Source organism: Rousettus aegyptiacus, unplaced genomic scaffold, assembly GCF_014176215.1.
Source record: "Rousettus aegyptiacus isolate mRouAeg1 unplaced genomic scaffold, mRouAeg1.p scaffold_m13_p_18, whole genome shotgun sequence".
In the NCBI taxonomy this organism is placed as follows: Eukaryota; Metazoa; Chordata; class Mammalia; order Chiroptera; family Pteropodidae; genus Rousettus; species Rousettus aegyptiacus.
Genome location: NW_023416293.1, coordinates 17,665,801 through 17,686,088, shown reverse-complemented (window position 1 = coordinate 17,686,088; position 20,288 = coordinate 17,665,801). Strand labels below are relative to the sequence as shown.

Genomic DNA, 20,288 nt, shown 5'->3' with positions numbered 1-20,288 from the left:
TTATGGATGGCATATGTGAACATGGAAACTTTTTTAGTTTATTCATATTTTAATAGTACATTTGAAGCATTTAAGATGTAGGCAGATTAGACACCATGGATTATGTGTTATTGCTGATGAGATGATTTAGACATAGGGTAAACGTTTGGAATTTTAGTGGTTATATGTTATTTTAGTGAGTGTTAGAAATATTTAATTAACACTTCAGTTATTTCGAGAATTACTTGGAATAAGACTAAATTAAAAAGTAAATTTAAAAATAAAACAATAAACTTGAATACTGATTTTATCTAGACAAAGTATCTAAACAATTAAAGTGGGATTACTGATCAAAGGTCCAATAATCCCTAAGAAGAAAGGTTTGAAGGCTACTGTAATTTCCAGGGACCGGGCATTTTATGCTTAGTGTCCTCTCTAGTGCTGAGAACCTTGTTTTTCATAAGGAGGATTCAGTAAATACTTGTTACTTGATAATTCTTGAGCATTTTTGCATCTATTTCTAGTTAAACTTGTATTAAGATGCATCATTTATAGACTATAGACTCCGTATAGATACATACAGTTTATAATTTTACTGGGTATATTTTATTTTATAGTATATACTTACATAAATTTATATAATTTTAGTGTCCTTAACAGAGAGTGTTCCCTGCAGTTTCTTAGGTTTTCATGTAAAGAACCCTGGACTGGGGTGTAAGGGCACCTGCTTCTTAACCCAGCCCTCTGGCTGTGCACACGTGACCTTGGACAAGCCTCTCTACTCCTTATGTAAATATCTTGGTGAAATAAGGGGCTTGGACTGGATCCTTGGTTTCACACCCTTGACTATGATCTGCAATAGCTTTAACTTTATATTGTGATCAGTATGAACCTGGATGGATTTCACTGACTTGGAAATTTCACATGACAGTACTGGTCCTTACTGCAAGTGTTGGTGTCTGATTTTTAATTTTATTTTATTAAAAACACAGGTGATGACCCACTAAGGTCATCTCACAACCCACTAAGGATTCCACTCAGGAACGTGTGCCTCGGGGACCTCCAGGCTGTTTCTGTTCCAGGATCCTACGCTTTCAGGTGTTTTACAGCAGATACGTAGAAATGTAGCTGGGTCAAGGGTTTCGAGGGCATGGATGTTGCTCTAACTGCACTTTGTATCAAGACGTTACCTGGTCTTTTGTACCTCATAGTAGTGACCTCAGCGTTTGTGCCGTATTTACTGTGCACAGCACAGGGACGGAGAAGAGTAGCATGTTCGTTGTTTATTCGGAAGTCATAATCTAGTGGCCACCTAATCTCAAATTTTCAAGAGTCGGGTTCTAGGTCTTACGTCACATTTATGTTGTATGGCCTTGGATAAGTCTTCTGTGTTCCAACACAGCTGTGGCTCAGGACACACCTCTGTCAGTTGAGGTCACTGACAACTTTTTGGCATAGGAAGAATCAGATCATATAAGGAAAAGCTCTGTGTCTTTCTGTTGTGCGCAGTCCTCTGATCTTGGTCGCTGTCTTGTTAGGTGCATGTGCACCCCCACACCCCTCCTTTCCCTCATCCCAACGTTGGCAGTGCACGCATACCTTTGGTCTAGTTTCCAGTCTTCCATGGGGTCTCAGCTTCATTATCAACCAGGCAGACAGCTTTCTCAGGCTCCTGGACCAGGTTATGGCCTCCAGTTGTGTCGTTCCCATGGTGCCCTTACAATGTCTGAAGCCAGCTACTCAGAGTTAGGCCAGACTTCATAGATTAAGGGGAACGGTCCTCTATGAGATTGCCTCACTTCAGACACCAGTCACAAATTTGGGGGGTCCGCATGTCTTTTGAGCAGCTAGCTACTAATTTGGGGGTTCCCACTGCCTCCTCAAGTTCAATAGTTCATTATGAGGACTCAACTAACTCAGGAATGTGCTATAGTTATGATCATTTTTATTCTAACAAAAGAATTCAAATCAAAACCAGATGGGGAAAGATGCATAGGGAGAGATCTGGGCAAGTTCTAGATTCAAAGCTTCCATTGTCCCTTCCCTGTGGAGTCAGAACACCTCAAGGTCCCTATACATGGCACATTGCCATGTAACTACACGGAGTATTGCCAACCCTGAAAGCTCACTCTGGCTATAGTCTTTATATGGGTTTCACACGTCGATCTCAATTCTGGTCCCTTTTACTCCCCAGAGGGCTGATATCACGTGGCTCAGAGTCCCAACCTTCTATTCCCGTTGTAAGGTAAACGCGTGACTCACCGAGAGAAGTTTTAAAAGCACGCCTTTGTTGGGAGAGCGCTCCCTGGCGAGGTTCTCTGGTCCCGAGAGGAGAGGGGCCAGAGAATCCGCTCCCTGGGACTGGAGGGCGTAGTTTTAATAGGGTTATGTGGGGGCAGGGTATGGAATGGGGACCCTCAGTTGAGCATCTGGATTAGTGTGGTGGCGGATTAGGGGGTTAGGGTGGGCCCTTGTCCAATTCGATGTCAAGCTGGGAAGCCTCCAGGCAGAACCCCACCGACCTAACACCCAGCACCCGTGTTTGGTCTTTCCCACCTGGCCCACCCCTGAGCCACCTCCTTAGCATAAAGTACCAGGTCCTAGGGAGAACACAGACCTTCAACAAAGGCCAGCCAGGTTATCACCTGTACTTCTCACCTTGTTGTGGCAGGTTCAAATCTAAGACTTACGGAGCCAATTGAGGTTAATTATGAGCCTTTAATTAGCCGGCCAGCGACTGACTGACTCCACTACGCAGGGTCAGAGAATCAGCCCCAAGCTTCCAGAGGTAGCTTATAAAGCCTAAAACCACATCAGGCAAGCAGGTTTACAGAAGCAGAAGTTAGCCATTAGCATGTCTTTGCACAGGACATCTAGAACTACACCCTGGTTAAACATTAAACAAGCAAGCAGATTATAGAAGTAGAAGTTGGCTGTTATCGTCTGGTACAAAGATATATTGTTTCTGGGGGACTCTTAAATCTTATAGCTAACAGAGCCTGGTAGACAGTTGTCATCTGCATCCTGGCGTGATCCCCCTGCCCCTTGGGAGCTGGCGCTTGAAGATATCACTCCCTGTCTTGTCTTTGTGACTAGCTTACTGGAGAATTTTCCACTTTTACAACCATGCGCCTCATCACCTTGCGGTTCTTTAATGTCTGTTTCTGCCCGTGGTTTTTTTGGGGGTATGTGTGTCTTTTTAAATCTTAACTACATATATAATGTTTTCTGTGGCTATACGACAACTCACGTTTTCTATATATTTTTTTAACCTCTTTTACCAGTTATATTTTTTCAGCAATTGCGCCATTTAATTTTCTTCCACTCTTCACGAAACCATATTGTAATATTTGGGAATTGAATCACTAGATTGAGCTTGTTGCATAGTGGATCGTGACTGAACTTGAAAAGCATATTCAGTTAAAGTCAAAGAAATCACAGGCTGCCTGTATTAGTATTATATAAGAATAAAGTGAAGCATTCGTCGTCAGCGACCTTCCGTCTTTGTCTTCGGAGTCGGGCTCGGTGGTTCCTAAGGCGGTGCGCGGCGCGCGCGCCGCCGGGGCGTTCACTTCGTGCCTGAGCCCCCTGCGCAGGCGCAGGAGCGGCGCGCGCGCTCCCGCTCAGGCACTGCCGCGGACAGCCCGGGGCCTCTACTCAGGCACTGCCGGGGACGGCCCGGGGGCCTCGGGCCACGGGCCGGAAGCGGCGCTCGGCCTTTCCGCCTGCCTCGCAGCGGGCGTCATTCGGAGCGGTGCCGTCCGCTCTCGGGGTGTGTGGTCCTCCGCTCGCTCCCGCGCCCAGTGGGTTTCGGACCCCGCTCCACGGTCGAGAGAAGATGGTGGGCCGGAACAGTGCCATCGCCGCCGGTGTGTGCGGGGCCCTCTTCATCGGGTACTGCATTTACTTCGACCGCAAGAGACGGAGTGACCCCAACTTCAAGAACAGGCTGCGAGAACGTGAGTGTGGGTCCTACGCCCCGGGCCTCCCGCCCGCGCCCCCTCCCCGCCGGGCGGGCGGCGAGGGCCGCCGCGCGCGCTGCTGAGGGCCGGGCGGCCGCGAGCAGCGAGCCGGAAGGCGGTGCCGGCGCTCCGCGCGCCCCCAGAGCTGCTCCTGGCCCTGGGCCCTGCGACATCCCTCCATTTTGGAGGAGCGATTTTCCCATTTTGTTTCCCCACTTTCGCCGTGTAAATTGCACTCGTTGGTCTTTTGATTTACGTCGTGTGTGTTTGTTGGAAGGTGGGGTCTCGGGTCTCTTTTTTTTTTTTGCGTTCACCTTTTAGAACCTCTATTCACTGGAAAGTCGTGTTTTGTACATTTTACGAGTCTGCGTGAGTCTGGGTCTGCGAACCCGACGCGGCCTCGTCGTTGCATTCTTAAACCCTCTTGGTAGCTTCGCTCTAAACGCTTCCAAGATATGAGTGAATGCGATAGAAACTGCAGGGGAGTCCAAAGGCTGCGCTTCTCCTGTGGCTCAGTTTTATTTCATACCTGCGACATCTTTTAAGAGATTGATGAGAGGGAAATCGTTTCACCAAAACCACTGTGATCTTCGAATTTAGGAGGCGTACTCATTTGCAATAGAAGAACAAATTTGCTGCACTAAGAAACATTTTTTGTAATTTATCTGGTTGCTCAGTTGAAACAGTTTCCGGAGTTAAATTGATATGTAGGTTATTAAAGACCAGAAAGTACAAAGAAGTGATTGTTCTAGGTCATACTTTTTAAGCTGTTAGTCATTTCAGGCGTTCGGGAGCCACACGTGGCTAGCGACTATGGTATTGGACTGCGCCGATCTTGTACCAGATGCCACAGAATTCCCACTCATGTTTAGGAGGCAGGGATATAGAGATAATTTATTTAATTTATGATTAGGTAGACTGACGGAAGGAATCTTATTTTGGATGAGTTTCCAGGCCCAGGTTAATCACAATTAGCAGTACAATCTTGGCCTTTCTGAATCTTATTTTTCTTAGTTTGTGAAACTAGATGATACCACCTGCCTCTGGTTGGTTTTGTGGAGCTTCAGGGAGATGTTAGAAGTGTCCATCTCTAGTCCCTACATGGGCAAAGCCACTCCTTTAATGCTAGTGGCAAGTGCAGCTATGGGGATTTAGATACTTTTCTTATTGTTTCAAAAATAGTTGGGGAGGGTGGTGGTGCGGGTGCAGATGCATAGGTCTGTGAGGGTGGGGTGACCTTTTTCTTCCTTTGGAAACGGGGCAGTCCTTTTGTTGAAAACCTTGAGAAAATGAATTTTTGGTTGAAATAATATTTCAAACAAATTAACTCTTTAAAAATTTTTACCAGTGCATTTTTTTCTTGCTTGAGCAGGGTAGCCTAATGACTTAAGTGGTCAGGCTTGAATTATAAACTGAATAACCTTGGGCAACCGACTTCAAGCTTTTTTTTTTCTTTTCTTTTCTTTTTGTAAAATAGTGTAATGAAGGTAGAGTTTAGTATAGTACCTGACACATGGTAATTGATGAATGCTAAAGATTGTTTATGAATATAACTTTTTTGATATTTTCTTAAGCAATTAAAACTAATTTACAGTACTTTTGCAGTCTGTTTAGAGTTAATTACACGATTGGCTGATTTTTAAGAACTTGAGGGCGTCTTACATTTGTGGAATTAAATTGATTTCCATCTTGTAATTTTGAGTTCTTCTAGTCTTATTTCTAATGGAATATTTACACCTGCAGTTTCTCAAATCAGTCATTTTGGCTTGTTGAGTTTTCTACTAATTTTTTTTTTTAAAGGAAAAGAGTCTTGTAAAATAAGATTTGAGATTGGATCTGGGCTTCTAATTTATTTAGATTTTTTGTCTTCTATTAGCAACAGCAGATTATGGGGCCCCTTAAAGCATAATTTTTATCTGACTTCCAAATTAATACAGGTGTGTTTACTTATACGCTACTGTATAAAATGATTCATCATTTTTAAAGATATTAAGAAATCTTATTTAAATGAATGCTGTACAAATGATTTAAATTTGGACTTTTTATAAGCTTATAGTTTATATGTATTTTTAAAAGTAGACAAGTTTTTTTTAATTCATTAATTACACAGTAGCACCTGGGACTAATTTCTAACAAATACTGAATCACCGCCTGATTTTGCTGATTGAATGTGTAACTCTGTGGCTTTCCAGTCTGTTACCATCAGTCTCTTTATCTGTAGATAGTGTAGTACCACATGTGGTACTGTATCTAAAAATAAGTTAATGTAACAAGGTAACTGTCTTATGAAACTGAAGCCAAGATTTTCATCTTATTGATAGAAACTTAAAGCAACTAAGCAATCTTTAGAAGTTGGTAATTGTATCAAACATTCAACAATCACATACTCCTCTCCATCCCATAAAAGAACAACTATAAAATTGGATGGTATTGGAAACTAAGTTTCTCTCTACTGGGTTTCATTATCTTTTATAAAGTCTGGTTTAGCAAATGGTATTTCTCTGTTTATTCCACAAACTTGCCATGTTCATTTCTGAGGTGCCTTGTATTGTAATGGGAATGTCTTCACTTCAGCTGCCTCGGTTTGAATCACTCACCACTCCACTACCCCTGGTTGTGACCATGGCAGAATTTCTCATCTGGAAAACGGGGATGGCAGCAGTACCTGTCTTAGGGTTTCTGTGAGAATTAAATAAGCTGATTGATAACATTCAGAATCGTGCCTTGGCATACCGTTAACATCCCAGCTTCCGGGTGTCTCGTTCCTCTGCGAAGTCTTCTATTTCTCATCTAGTCTTAGTACTCTCCGTCCAGCACTCGCCTGTGCCATGATATTGAGAAATTAGTCACTGTAGTCTGGTATCATTTGTTATTTTCTGCCTAAAGCGGTCCAGACGAAACCCTTAAGCAAACCAAGGGCAGAATATGTGTCCAATCCCCACAGTCAGTTGCCCAGTAACGAACACCTAGGAAAGGTAGTTTGTTAGACAAATAAGTAGTCTTCAGATTGATAGTCGAGATTAACTTTAACCTGTATTTTCCTGCTGAAACTGCTAGAATTGTATTAAGCCTTAGAGTCGTAGCGCTCTGCATTCTGGGGGATAAGGCTGGCAAGAGACACTGGTGTGGTCAGAGCGAGTTTGTAAGGTTAGATGAAAGAAGGCTCCCTGACCATAGTAAATGAATTGGTACGCAGGCCGCTGCCTCTTCAGTTGTGCGTTGGGCCTTGGATTTGTGGAGGACTTCTGCTGGTTTTATGGCTTCTGTTTGTCACCGTAGTGAAATTAAAGTTAAGTATGCCTTATTGTCTAGGTAGCGTTTAGTGAGTGACTTTGGGTGTTTAGCAAAGCACAGCGCCTTAACTGAAGAGTTGGCATTGAACTATATCCATAACAGATACTTATGTGGCACATTATAAACCGGGCATTGTTAAAAATAGTTTACATACGTTTGGTTCATGTAATCTTCACAATAACTACAAAGCAGGTACTATTCTTGGACCAGTTTCACATATGGAGAAAGTGAGGCACGAGTTACTGTAACTTAGCCAACATCGCACTGCTAGCGAGTGGAAGAGTTTTAAAGAAAATTTCTCGAACGCTGATTCTCCTCATCCCCGTACCCCACCCTACCCCTAATTTAAGAATGCCAGACAGTATTCAACATTCACTGAATGGATATGTTACATTTTGGTAATAAAACTCCCTAACAGCGGTGGCTTGATTCGTGCTCATGTTTCGTGTCCGGCATAGGTGGGGAGGGCGGGCTTGCTCTGCTTATGGTAGTGCTCTGGGGCCCCAGCTGTCAGAGCTTCTCCAGCTTGGAAATGGCCGATGCTGGTGCGCTGGAGGAAGGAAAAAGCTTTTGCCCAGAAATGTCACAATGCTCAAAGCTCCTTGACCAGAAACTATTCTGTGACCCTGACAAATCACAAGAAGACCTGATAAGCAGAAAGCCAGAGTCAGTAATATTTTGGAAACAGGATGAATGACTGCCACAGCAATTAGATTTCTTTTGATTCCTTATTTAATAATGATTAAATGAAAATATTTCATTTCTTACAGGAAGAAAGAAACAGAAGCTGGCCAAGGAGAGAGCTGGACTTTCCAAGGTAATCCTCTGCCTGTATTTGGTTTAGATTGTATTATGTATTTTATAGAAATAATTATTTAAAACTCTGCATCGAATGTGTTTCCAGAAAGCTACCTGATACCAAATATTGATGTTCTTTTTAAAATATAACTTGTTTTTAGGAATAGTTATTTAACTCAGTCAACCAGATAATCCTGTCCTCCATTATTTCCTCCTTGTTCGCATTATCGCAGACACCTTACTGTCTGGGAAGTATTTAAGGGACAATAAAGTGATAGTCTCTGGAAGACATTTGCACCAAAAGGTTCAACTTATCTCACTCAGCTGCTTCAAAATAATAAAATAAAACATTTATTAATTTTTCTATTTTTTCCTTTAAAAGAACCACATGTTATTTATTTCAAAAGTTACATAAGATTATTCATAGCCACTGATCCAGAACCCCATTGCTTGACCGATTTTTACCTTGCTGGAATATGTCAATGTAGATATAAATCTTTTTATTCATTTTTTTTCTTTTCATAGATCCTGTGTTCATGATTATTTTAAATGACTACATAGGTTTATCTGCTTGATAAAAAATGTTCTGTGACATGTAAGTAAGTAAATGTTAATAATTGTGCGTGTAGGTTTTCTTTTTTGATGAACTTAGTTCCATTGCCTGGATTCCCAGGACTTGGACTGCTGGATCAGGAGTGGTTCTTTTTGGAGAAAGTCAAGGCAAGGAAATGTTAAATGATAAATGTTACATTTTGTTATTTCGAAACAATTGAGTAATCAACAGCTAACTGACTGGACGTGATAATAATGAAGTGAAACGGAGGCAGCCAGGCAGTTGTCCTACCCGTGTGTCCAAACCTGCTTTCTGCGACGTGTAATGTGTTGATTTGTGTCAGTCTCCTTTTTAAGAATACAGGAAAATAGGTAAAGACGTGTGCATCAGTGTGTACTTTTAGATTCAGGTATGATCAATCAAAGTCTTGCTGTGTGCTGGGATAGTCAATGAGACTTTACTTAGAGAAGTTAAAACTTTTTCACCCACGTTGGATTATAGGAGTGTGCATCATAATCCAAGAACCAAAAACCTCCATTAATAGAACTCTAGAGTTTTAAATAAAAAGGAACTTTTTAATAGTAGGTTTACATTTTCTAAAAAGACAAGCCAAATAGCTGGCGGCATTGCATATTACCATAATCGTTGAGTCTGGTAAATGTGACAAACTATAAAAACGTATTTAAGTAAAGGTGCTTGTAAGTATATTAACAATATTTGGAATAGCAAAAACAATTACAAGTACCTCAAATGCCCAACAAATATATAGTGATTATGCACTTACACATTCTTCAATGGTATATTCTTTTGTCATGTAAAAATAATCTTTTAGATGTAGTAAAATCCATACAAAATAATGTTGGAATAGAAGAACAAATTAGTTCATACATAAAATTCTATAATGCAATCAAAAAATAGTGTTGAATGGTAAAGCGCATATTTCATGGTAGAGATAAATAAGTTTAAGTATTTTTTCCTTGTATTCATTTCAGTGTAGACACTAATCCTCGCTAGTGTTGTCGAGTCCTTTTCTCATTTAGAATGAGCTTTTCAGTTTTTTGTTTTATTTTTAGCGGCATGGTTTTCTGCGTATTGATAATGTCATGTTATCAATTATTAAATGTTTTACTTCCAAACAGTTACCTGACCTTAAAGATGCTGAAGCTGTTCAGAAATTCTTCCTTGAAGAAATACAGCTTGGTGAAGAGTTATTAGCTCAAGGTAATAGTCATGTAAACAAACAAACTTCAACCAAGTAAATTCGAAGATATAACCGGCTTCGTGAAGCAGTTCAGGAATGGGGCAGCATCTCATCCAGCAGCCAGAGGCACTTGCTTCCAGGGATCATACAAAATGGGAGATTTTCGTAGGAAGCAGGTGGGGCGAGGAAGTGCTTCGTGAAAGGAAAACAAGGAAAATTTGGGGGAAGTAAAGAGGAAAGGTTTTTGTCGTCGTAGGTTGCTGTTTCTCTCTCCGGGGGTGGTGAAGGGCCTATATAGCAGATTACCTTATTGGTTCTTGCCCAGAAAATCCCAGACTGGTTCATTAAGATTGTTTCTGAGAGAGGTCGAAACTGCAGTTAGATCAGGTATTAAATCTGGAGGTGTAGTATAATGCTTTTAGCAGGACTGACGCCATTTGGGACCAATGGGTTTTGTTTTTTTTTTAATAGTCATTAAATGACTAGGAAACTAGGTAGAATTGATCACACTGATATAAATTGATGATGATGATGGACTTTTTCGGTGTATTGTTGTTGAGACCAAAGTTGCCGGTCGGGCACAGAGAAGCCAACGTCCAAAGCAAGAGGTTTTTGCAGACAAAATGGTTTATTCGTCAAGCAGCCGAGTGAGGAGACTAGAGTTGAGGCTTAGATCAGTGTCCCTGAGTAAAGACTCGGGGTGCATTGGGAGGATTAGGGTCTGGAGAAACGACACGTATTTATGTGTTCTAATTCAGGAGTCTTGAGGGTGCAGTCTTGGAACTTGGAAGGTGGGAGAAAGCTCAGAGGAATTCCAAGCGGCAGGGTCTGGCCGGCGGGATCCAGGCACCTGGCATCCCTCGCCCCTGAGCACTGTCCACGAGGACCATGTCTGCGCACCGAGGTTCCGGCTAGAGGCGGGTTTTGGTTCTGCCACCTGGCAGGGCCAATTGGAGTCCCATCTGTTGGCTGTCGGTGCCTGGCGAGCCCCAGGGACCAGCCTGATCCAGCGTGGTCTGGTGGTCTCCTGGGCGCTGTGAGGGAGGCCTGCTGTTATCTCATCAAAGATCCTGAAAACATTAGGAAAAAAACTAATAAGGTCTGGTTTTGGGGTTAGCGCCCGGTTTCAGTATGGCTGTTTCTGAAGAAGGTATTCTAAATACAGTCATGCAGCACATAGTGATGTTTGGGGCAGGGATGGAGCACATATGATATTATAATGGAGCTGAAAAATTCCCGTTGCCTAGTGACTTTGTGGCCATCGTAATGTCTTATGTAGCACAACACATTAGTCATGTGTTTGTTGTGCTGCTAGTGTAAACTGAAGGGGAACAGAATGTCACCCCAAAATGTGTCTCTTTGGCATAAGGATTACTTCAGGCTGGTTAATACTAAGAAATGCAGACAGTGGAGAAGCTCTGAAAACCAAGGAGACATTGCCCCTTGTAAAAGTTGTTGACATTGTAAGGGGGGGCTCTCTCCCCGTGCGGGGCAGAGGGGGCTGGTCTTATCTCTAGAAACTCTTACCAGTGCAGAAGACGGTGACTTAAGTCTGCAGGAACCTCACTCTTGTTTATTGTGTTTTTTCTGGTCACCTCCCATAACTGACTCCTGCCACCTCCAACGTCGTCATCTGTGTTCTGCAGAGGGTATTTAAGGTGGTGGCTTCAGCCATTTTGGTAATGTTCTCAGTTTTCCTGGGTCTCATATATATAGGAAGTATACGTGTTATTAAACTTTTGTTTTTCTCTGCTACAAAACCTACCAGGCTGCCAGTTGTATAAAACTGCATACAGTGCCGTTTAGATGCACAAATGCTTATTGTGCTACAGTGGCCTCGTGACACTCGTCAGTACCGGAGTGTGCTGCACAGGCTGTGGCCTGGGCACAGTGGGCGTGCAGTGGGCCGTGCTGTCCAGGTTTGGTCAGCACAGTCTGAAATTGCCTAATGATCTATTTCTGGAGAATGTAATAATCTTTACAAATGAGCTTTTAAGTAGTTTAGAGAATATGGTCAGTGAAATCTAAAAAAAAGAAATCCTATTATGAAATTAAAATAATCACATTAACAAATTTGAGAACTATAATTCATTCAGTAATTTAGTCTTAAGTGTATTTACAAATGTTTGTGTCAAGTTAGCTCTTATCTCAAAATATCTCTGAAGTAGTTGCTTACTAACAAAGAATGCCATCAAGTGTCACATTTCTCTTATTCTCATTGTTGTATCATAATAGATTTAGGCAGCGCTCACTACATGATGGGGCATTTGTGGTTTTCTGTTTAATAGGAAGAGATTAAATGTTTAGGATGGTGATGACCATCATTTCATCATCTTTCTCAAGAAATAATTTTTTTTTCCTTTTTTTTGAGGAAGCAGTTATGTTTTACTTGGGTGGTATAGTATATTTATATATAAAAATGGAAACGCCTTACTAGAAAGTAATTATGTGAGTTTCTTTCCCAGTATAAATAGAAAAAAATGGGAGGTTCAGTCAGGACATTGAAATCTTCTCACAGAGCATTAGAGAGGCTATAGTCATATTTGATATCTGGAAAGAAAAGTCTACGTCTGTAGTAATGTCTGTGTCTAAGGGTGTAGTTCGTAGTATTTCAATTCATGCAAACGAAATTCTCAAGTATATTTTGTTCTTCATGAACATAAAGATGTCTTTTTATACTCAAAATTTTCTAACCCCCCAAATTTAAACATTTTAAATTAATTTACTAACATTAAGATTTTAGAATATTGTGCACCCCTATTTATTTATATTTGGATTATCTTGGCGGTCCACGCACTGTGGCTGTCCATCTGTCCGATTTGAGCTGTTAGATCCACATTGAGAAGGACAGTTGCTCCCAGTGGTGGGAAGTCAGGGAGGGACAGGAGGAAGAGTTGTTCTTTTTTTCCAAGTTCACTATCCACACTTCAGCTTAACACGCCCAGAGGATTACTTAGCTGCCGAGCTGCCCTTCTGGTGGAAACTACCGGTCTGGCCAGAGGTAGAAGACAGGTGGTGAGAATTAGGGGAAAGGGGACCTCGGAGCGAGCCAGGCGCAAGCAGTTCGGGCGGCGTGCTTCATCGCTTGGCGGGCTCTTCCCTCAGGTATGTCCCTGAGTGTCCTGTTTCATTCCCGGGCAGGATCTCGTCGCAGGGCGTGTGAATGGGAGCACGTCGCCAGTGCAAGAGGAGATGGTTCGGTGTCTCCTGCACTGAGCTGTGGTCGTTCGTGAACCGTTCCCGTGTGTTTTGAAGGACCGGGAGGTTCTTCGAGGATCCGAGTCTTAGGGGCCCCGTGCGTTCTGCACGGACCTCTCTGGCAGCAGCTCTTCCCGTGTAGTAGTGAGGATTCCTATCCTCAGGCAAATCCCCTTTACTGCCTGTCACTTCAGCGGCTGACATGAGTGCTCAGTGGCCAGGTGGCCTCTTAACATCCACGTGGGGGCTGCTGAGTTTCTGTGCTCTCACTGAGCCTGCCGCTCTCCTGGGACCTGTGTTCACCAACCCAGAAAGAAGCTCAGGAAACAATTTCTTGACAGAATTGGCTCAGTTTCACCTAAAGAGTTAGACATGGCCCAGTTCCTGGTATTCAGGTTGCTAACAAACTAAGATTATAAACAAACGGACAGGAGAACCAATCGGAGCGGGAGCGCGGGGCGCGAGGCGGGTGCCGGCCAGGGAGGCGTCCGGTGGTCCGAGCGGCAGCCGCCCGCCTGTGCAGCGGCACCGCTTGCGTCCCCGATGCGGGACTCGGCCCGCCCGGGCCGTGTGACGGCGGCCTACGTGACGCTTGCAGAGACCTTGGTACAGTTGTTCCGCCCGGGCCGTGTGACAGGTGGCTCACGTGACGCTTTTGGCGCTCTTGGTACAGTTGTTCTGCCTTAGCCACCGGGGACACGTTCCAAGACGCCCAGTGGATGCCCTAGACTGTGACGGCGCCCAGCCCTGCGCGCACCGCGTCTCTTCCTGCACACGCACGCTTCACGGCTCCTCGTCGGTGTGTTCGAGTTGCCGGCATCACTGCTTTTGCACTGAGGGGCATCACTAGGTAAAGTAAGGGCTATTCGAACACAAGCCCCGTGGTCCCAAGACAGTCCGCCAAGATGGCTACCGAGCGACAGGGGTTAGTGTGCACAGCGCGGAGGCGCTGGGCAGGGGCGGTCGCGTCGCGGGGCGTGGAGCAGGATGCCGTGAGAGCCCATCACGCTGCTCAGGACGGCGTGCGATTGCAAACCTGTGAATGGTTAATTTCTGGAATTTTCTGTTTAATACTCTTGGTCTGTGAGTAATCGAAACTGGGGGCGGTGAAAGCGACGGGGGCGGAGCCGCAGCATCCACGAAAGAGGCGCCACGTGTGATCCCGCCGTCCGCTCAGCAGAGGCCGCGGCGGCGTCCCTCGCACAGGAAGGGAGCTCGAGTTGCTGCGATTGGAGTGGCCGTTCCTGAGCGCGTTCTGGACACAGCTGTTCGGCATGGCTGTGGCATCTGGAGAAAGATCGTCGCCCCTGCTGATCAGCTTCGACAGAGACTGAAGGACTTCATGGTGTTTGCTCACAAGCAGGAACCGACTGCCAGCCGACTCGTCGCTTGATCACCGACCGTCGGCTGGATCAGTGCACAGCTCTGGCTTGGCCTTTCGTGATGGGCAGCATTATGACATGATTTCAGTTCCTAGGAAAGGAATTAGCCAAGCAGGTCAAGATGGTGGCTGCCACATCCAGATGACAATGGCCAACATGGTCAGGGAGTATCCTGGACCGGTGTTTGGATGGGACATTCGTAGTCCCCAAAGTGGCAGCGGAGATTCAGAGAGGTTACGAAAGTCTTAGAAGCCTTCGCCCGTGTGCGGGTACCATCGGACACCCCACAGTCGCAGACTTTGCTCAAGAGGTTTCCCGGTGTCTCCACAGCAGCCAGTTGGTGGAACAGAAGCACACCATCACTGTATGGTGGATTCGGGATCCAAGAGTGAACACTGGGAATGGCAGTCACTGTACCCGTGCCCGTGATCAGCCAACGAAGCTGCGCCCGTGGGGTCTGGTGGTGGAGACATCCTCCAAGACTCCCTGAGTGCCCTCAAGCCTGACAGGGCAGTAGGGTGTGACAGCTGCACCAGTCTACAGGGAGAAGAGGAGATGGGTAGGGACAGCATGAGACATTTTTTATAGTCGCAAGTGGCTTTCATGAGGGCCGTGGGCACAGCAGTTTTGCAGTGTCCTCGACTCGTTTTATAGTAGGCCTTCCCATAAAGAAAAGTTGAATTGGGAAGTTTAGTTATATGAGCAGGGGCTTAATGACTTGAAGTAAATTTCTAATTTTTCTAAGCCTCCATTTCTTCAGATATAAGGATAATACTAGCACCTAACTAAAGACGGGTGAAAATGACATGAACCTATTCATAAAAGCCACTGAGAACAGTAGCGAATGTTAGTAGCCGCTCATGTTAAGGCAGGGAACACGCTCGGGCACTGTAGTGACGGACCCTGTTGTCATGCGTCTGTCCAGCCTGTAGAGGTGCACGAGGCGTGAACCCTGATGTCAACGGTGGATTCTGTGCAATGACGATGTGTTGATACAGGTTCACTGATTGTGACCAATGTCCCTTCTGGCAGGGGGTGTTGATGGGGAGGCTGTGGGAGTCTCTGTACTTTACTGAGGTTTTCCAGTACATGAAGAGGATTTCCTGCATAGCCGGGTCCTATGCAGAAGAATACTTCATTTGAAACCAAATTTAACAGTGTGAGGTTCATTCGTTCCAAGACAATTTTGGCATTTGATTTAAAATGGGAATAACTGAGGGTAGGGACCGCCAAGCAGATACTTGGTTCACTTAAGCAAACCTTTAAAAACTATAAACCGTGTGTATTATTTTTTTTTTCATAGGTTGCACATCTGTTTTAGGAAATTTATAGGTAAATAAAAAAATCCCACCACTCAGGAATCACTGTTTTGTTACCTGTCCCTGCCACCTCAACTATTGTGAATATTTTGCCTGTTAGCATTTCTTAATAAAATTATTTTTCTTTAATTTGCGTGTGGTAACGTTCAGATGGCACAGGGGCTTAGTTTAAAGTGAAATTGGGTCTCCTTGCTACCTCTGTCCCCAATCCTCAGTTCATTCTTACACGGAGAGGCACTATTTCATTGTTAGCAACTTCTTATGTGGCCTTTCAGAAATATTCTAAGTATATAAAAAGTGATGTGCTTGGACATTCTACTCCTTAATTTTCCTATTTTTGTATGTGTTGAAGACACCGCGTATCAGTACATATAGTCTGACTCCTGCTAATGGCTCATAATATTCAGTAATATGAATGCACTGTAGATTATTTCCAAGTTTTTACTTGCATGATCTTTTGGCACTATCACTTAGAGACACAGTGCAGACTTCAGAGTGGAACTTTGGATGAAGGGCAAAGCTTCTCAGGTTATGCATGATTTTTATATAACTCTTCCAGGTGAATATGAGAAGGGCGTAGACCATCTGACAAATGCTATCGCTGTGTGTGGACAGCCACAGCAGCTACTGCAAGTGTTACAGCAAACTCTTCCACCACCAGTGTTCCAGATGCTTCTGACTAAGCTTCCAACAATTAGTCAGGTAAGGATTTGAAATGTTATGAATTAAAAGTAAAATCTAAGAATTAAATATTTAGGGACATTAGCGTTTTAAAGTGAGCCTCGTGGATGTGGTGGAATCATGAAACTCCTCCATATAATGAAAACAGTACTCAGGATAATAAGTGAAATTTTCTTCCCTAATGGAAAGATATCCAAAAAGCTGGCCAGAGGTGGATCAGGAAGTGTGTCTCTTAGAATAAAATCTCGGGCTGTAGTATTCACATCCCAAAATTCAGGCCACTCTCGTCTGCTTTCTGAAACTAGCTTTCTGCCTACTCTTGTGAGACCACGCCTTCAGTCCAGTGGCATGGCAGGGGACAGGAGCCACCGTGGCACAGCCTGGAAGTTAGTCATCAAGGACCCTGGCCCTCCTCCTGACCCCACCTGTCTAAAGACCTCAACCCCTGCTGCTGCCAGGGGGTGGCTTGGAGTTAGGAATCGCTTCACTACATCCCCAAATCCCTATTGGCTCGTGCAAAATACCATTTGTCTACATGCAATCCATAACTTAAGAGTTAATTAAAATGCATTTTTAATCCTTCCCAAAGAGCCCAAATGAATCTACTCTTTGGAATAGCATGCCCATTCCATGTATTAATTTCCACATTTGGTGTGATTAAAGATTAGTAAAATGACAGCTTGATTCTTCAAACTGATCTTTACTCAACTAGATTGGAAAGGAACGAAAGAATGGAGAGGTCCCAGAGATTTAGGGGAGAAGGTTAAAAAACCAAGGACTTGGTTTTAATCCTTTTTATTTACTCTAATGTGGTTCCCAGTCTCTGTCAGAATTCTCTGTTTAGTGTAATTTGCACTTTGAAAAGCAGCGTAGTGGTTTGGGGAAAATTGACATGAGCTTGATGTCTTTTGAAGCATGGATGGATTCAGGGTGATGCCTAAATTCCTCTCTATAAAGATCTTGTTTGCTCAATTAACTTGTTAACATGTTATTTGGAAATGCTTTCAAAATGCTAATTTCAGAGTACTGTATTCCTTCCTCATATGATGGCTTTGAGCATTTCCAGGCCAAAAAGGGAAATGTTTGAAGCACAGAATGATCAGTATTCTTAGCACCAATCAGTATTTTTAGTTTACGTGGGAGTAAGAAGAGATCTTAAATTCATTTTCGTTTCAGTTATGTAATTGGCTGACATGTCACAGTATAACATGTAATTGGCTGACACGTAACAATATGACGTTATGCCTTCGTTAATTTGAATTTTGAAATGAAAGTGACAGTAAGATGATACTGTATAAAAGGTTTGGTGTTGAAATTTGAATCTTAGACTACAAAGAGCATTTTATATTGAATTTAGAATCTCGATTAAATGCTTATACTTTTTAAAAGTTAAAAAAAATTTTTTTTTCCTCTTTCAGAGAATCGTAAGTGCTCAGAGCTTGGCTGAAGATGATGTGGAATGAAAAACAAATTTCAACATCATAATAACAATTAAAAATATTTTTCAAATCCTAACTTGGAAGATGAGCAGCTGTGGGGGAATAAGGGCAAATACGCTTGCTGTGGACTGTCCTACACTGAAATCTGCCAAAGTTGATTTTTACTTTGTGTAGATCCATTTGTCTGTTTTATTTATTTTTCCCAGTGAAAAGTGTATTTTGATAGAGAGCTTTTCATTTTATAAATACACTATGAGTTACTGAAATATCATGGATTTTGTTTATCCCTAAAATATGTAATTAAAATGTACATATAACATCATATTACTTAAATCAGAAATACCCAGTGCTCAGTTTTGAAAGGCAAAAGAAGTGAAGGAGAAAGCTGAGGAATGCACGTTTTTTAAGCTAATACATTTTGCTACACATCAGAAAATTGGATCGAAACATTGTGTTGATCAAAACTGAGTATTAAAATCTTCGAGATCACTTGTTTGCATTTAATCTCTTAAATATGCGAGATGTGCTGCTGTATTGTATTAACAACCTCCCCCCCTCCAGTCCTATGTATCAGTCTTGAAAGGTTTTGTTTAAATCAGTGGCTTAATGTGTTCTAGATACTTATCTCCTGGCGCTTTAGATAATCCGTAGTTGCAGATAGCCCCGGGAACTAGGTCCGTGTGCCTCTCATCTGGCGAGCTTCGCCCGTGGCTGCCTGCCCGCTTTCCTCGTGTCTGGCGAGGGGGCTGGCCACTGGTGCAGAGAGGCGCCCCTTCCGCCTCGCATTCGGTCGGTTCTGTTCGGCATCACCAGATCCACCCTCTCCTGGGGGTACTGGTTTGGGCAGCCAGGCCTTGCAGTGCTTCCGTCTCTGAATTTTGCATGCTTGCTTGACTTAGTATTTCTGAAGCAGTCTCTTATTTTAAGGTATAACGTGTTGATTTTCACTGAAATCATATGTTCTGTCACTACTCTTGTAAATTACCATGAAACTTAATGTTTAAGGTAACTGGGATGAAATGCTTATTAAAATGTTTCTTTGCTTTTATCTTCAACGTACTTCCTTAATCCTTCAATCTGATTCATTTTTCTTGTTACAAGAATAAGGTGCAGCTCGTAGCTCAAGACTTGCAGAGAATAGGGGTCATGGGACCGCTTATTCGCAAAATAGTGACATTATCTGTAGTCACAGATTCATCGTCAGACCTGCGAATAAGGATCTTCGGTCCTTGGTGGCATCTCTGAACTGAGCAGTGTTTCTCATTTAAAGGTTGCGTTTATTCCGTCTGAAAGTCTGGAGAGACCCCAAAGGGATCGATGTGCTAGGCTTTTACTTTTGTTTTACTGAAAACTTGTCTTCGCCCTGGGGTTTCATGGTGGCTGTGGGGTGGCGCATCTCTGCCTCTGGAGAAATGCCCGGCCTTGGACACGCACATCGCGTTGCCTCTGAAGTCACCCAGTATTCTCGTCTGTAAAAGTAGAACCAGGTGACTCCCGTGTAGTGACTGCCCTGGGTGCCTTCCAGGTCTGTGGTCCTGAACCTTTAAGACAGGGCTCGCTTTGATTACACCCAGCATGCTTTTGGGGGTGGGGGTGGCCAGTACAAACATGCTGCGTAGTCAGTTTCACTAACGAGGTACCCCGTTTAGAGCAGTGTAGTGGGGATTGTCTGATTGGACACTCGCCTGTCCCAGACAAAGGGAGCACCAGGACGGGCCTCTGAGGGGCGCGAGGAGTGGGCAGAGCTCAGGGCCCGAGGGGCGTGGATGGGGCAAAGGAGCAAGAGAAGGGTGGGCCCGAGGAGCTGCCAGCCGGCTGGCGGAGCGAAGGGTCTGCTTCGATTCGGGGCTCCAGAGACCGAGTGCCCTGGAGGACTGGTGCCGACAGCCAGGCGACACGGCTTCCTGGGGAGTGCCCAGGTGTGGTGTGATGCTTGTGGAAAAGGCGGTGGTGTCTTCAGAGCTAAGCCAGGCACGTTTTCTTATTTAAATGGCAGCTTTGGCGCTTTGAAGGCAGATACGAGTTTTGAAAGGAGCTGTTAGTTTATAAAGAATGTTTTTCCCTGACACGTAATTGCCAAACGCTGTTTTCGACCTAACGTTTTACCCATAAGATGGTGGGCCCAGGCGGTCACGGTGATGCTGGCCAAAGGGAGCGCAGGCCAAGGTTTAAGCAGAGTGAAAACGGCTCGAGTGTTCCGTGTGCGTGTGTTGCTCTCATGATAAAGCTCTGGAAATGCGGTGCACACGCTGCTGCCGGGCAAAGGTCTGTCGGTGGGTCCCAGAGTTTGCACTTAAAGTGAAAGCGTTGAGACTGTGGCTTACCTGGTGGCAGCGACGCTGGTGACGGGTAAGCAGGACTTCACACTCAACGTACGTAAAACCCGGTACAGCGAGCCTAGCAGGCAGGCAGCATTCCAGTCCTTTTCCGCTGGATAAGTCTGATGTTTGTGCCACGCAGCTGCCTGACATTGAATCCACCT

At 44.0% G+C, this 20,288-nt stretch overlaps 1 protein-coding gene and 1 non-coding gene across 2 annotated transcripts; both read left to right on the top strand.

Moving 5' to 3' along the window:
• The first annotated feature begins 3,694 nt into the window (after positions 1-3,694).
• Positions 3,695-18,861, top strand: TOMM20 (translocase of outer mitochondrial membrane 20). Its single transcript, XM_016163425.2, has 5 exons — positions 3,695-3,938; positions 8,006-8,052; positions 9,726-9,807; positions 16,246-16,388; positions 17,786-18,861. The coding sequence occupies exons 1-5, from the start codon at positions 3,818-3,820 to the stop codon at positions 17,828-17,830; spliced, it is 438 nt and encodes a 145-aa protein (XP_016018911.1). The 5' UTR covers positions 3,695-3,817; the 3' UTR covers positions 17,831-18,861.
• Positions 4,348-4,481, top strand: LOC118613501. Its single transcript, XR_004955507.1, has one exon. It is a non-coding gene; the product is annotated as a small nucleolar RNA SNORA14 (small nucleolar RNA).
• Positions 18,862-20,288: the final 1,427 nt, after the last annotated feature.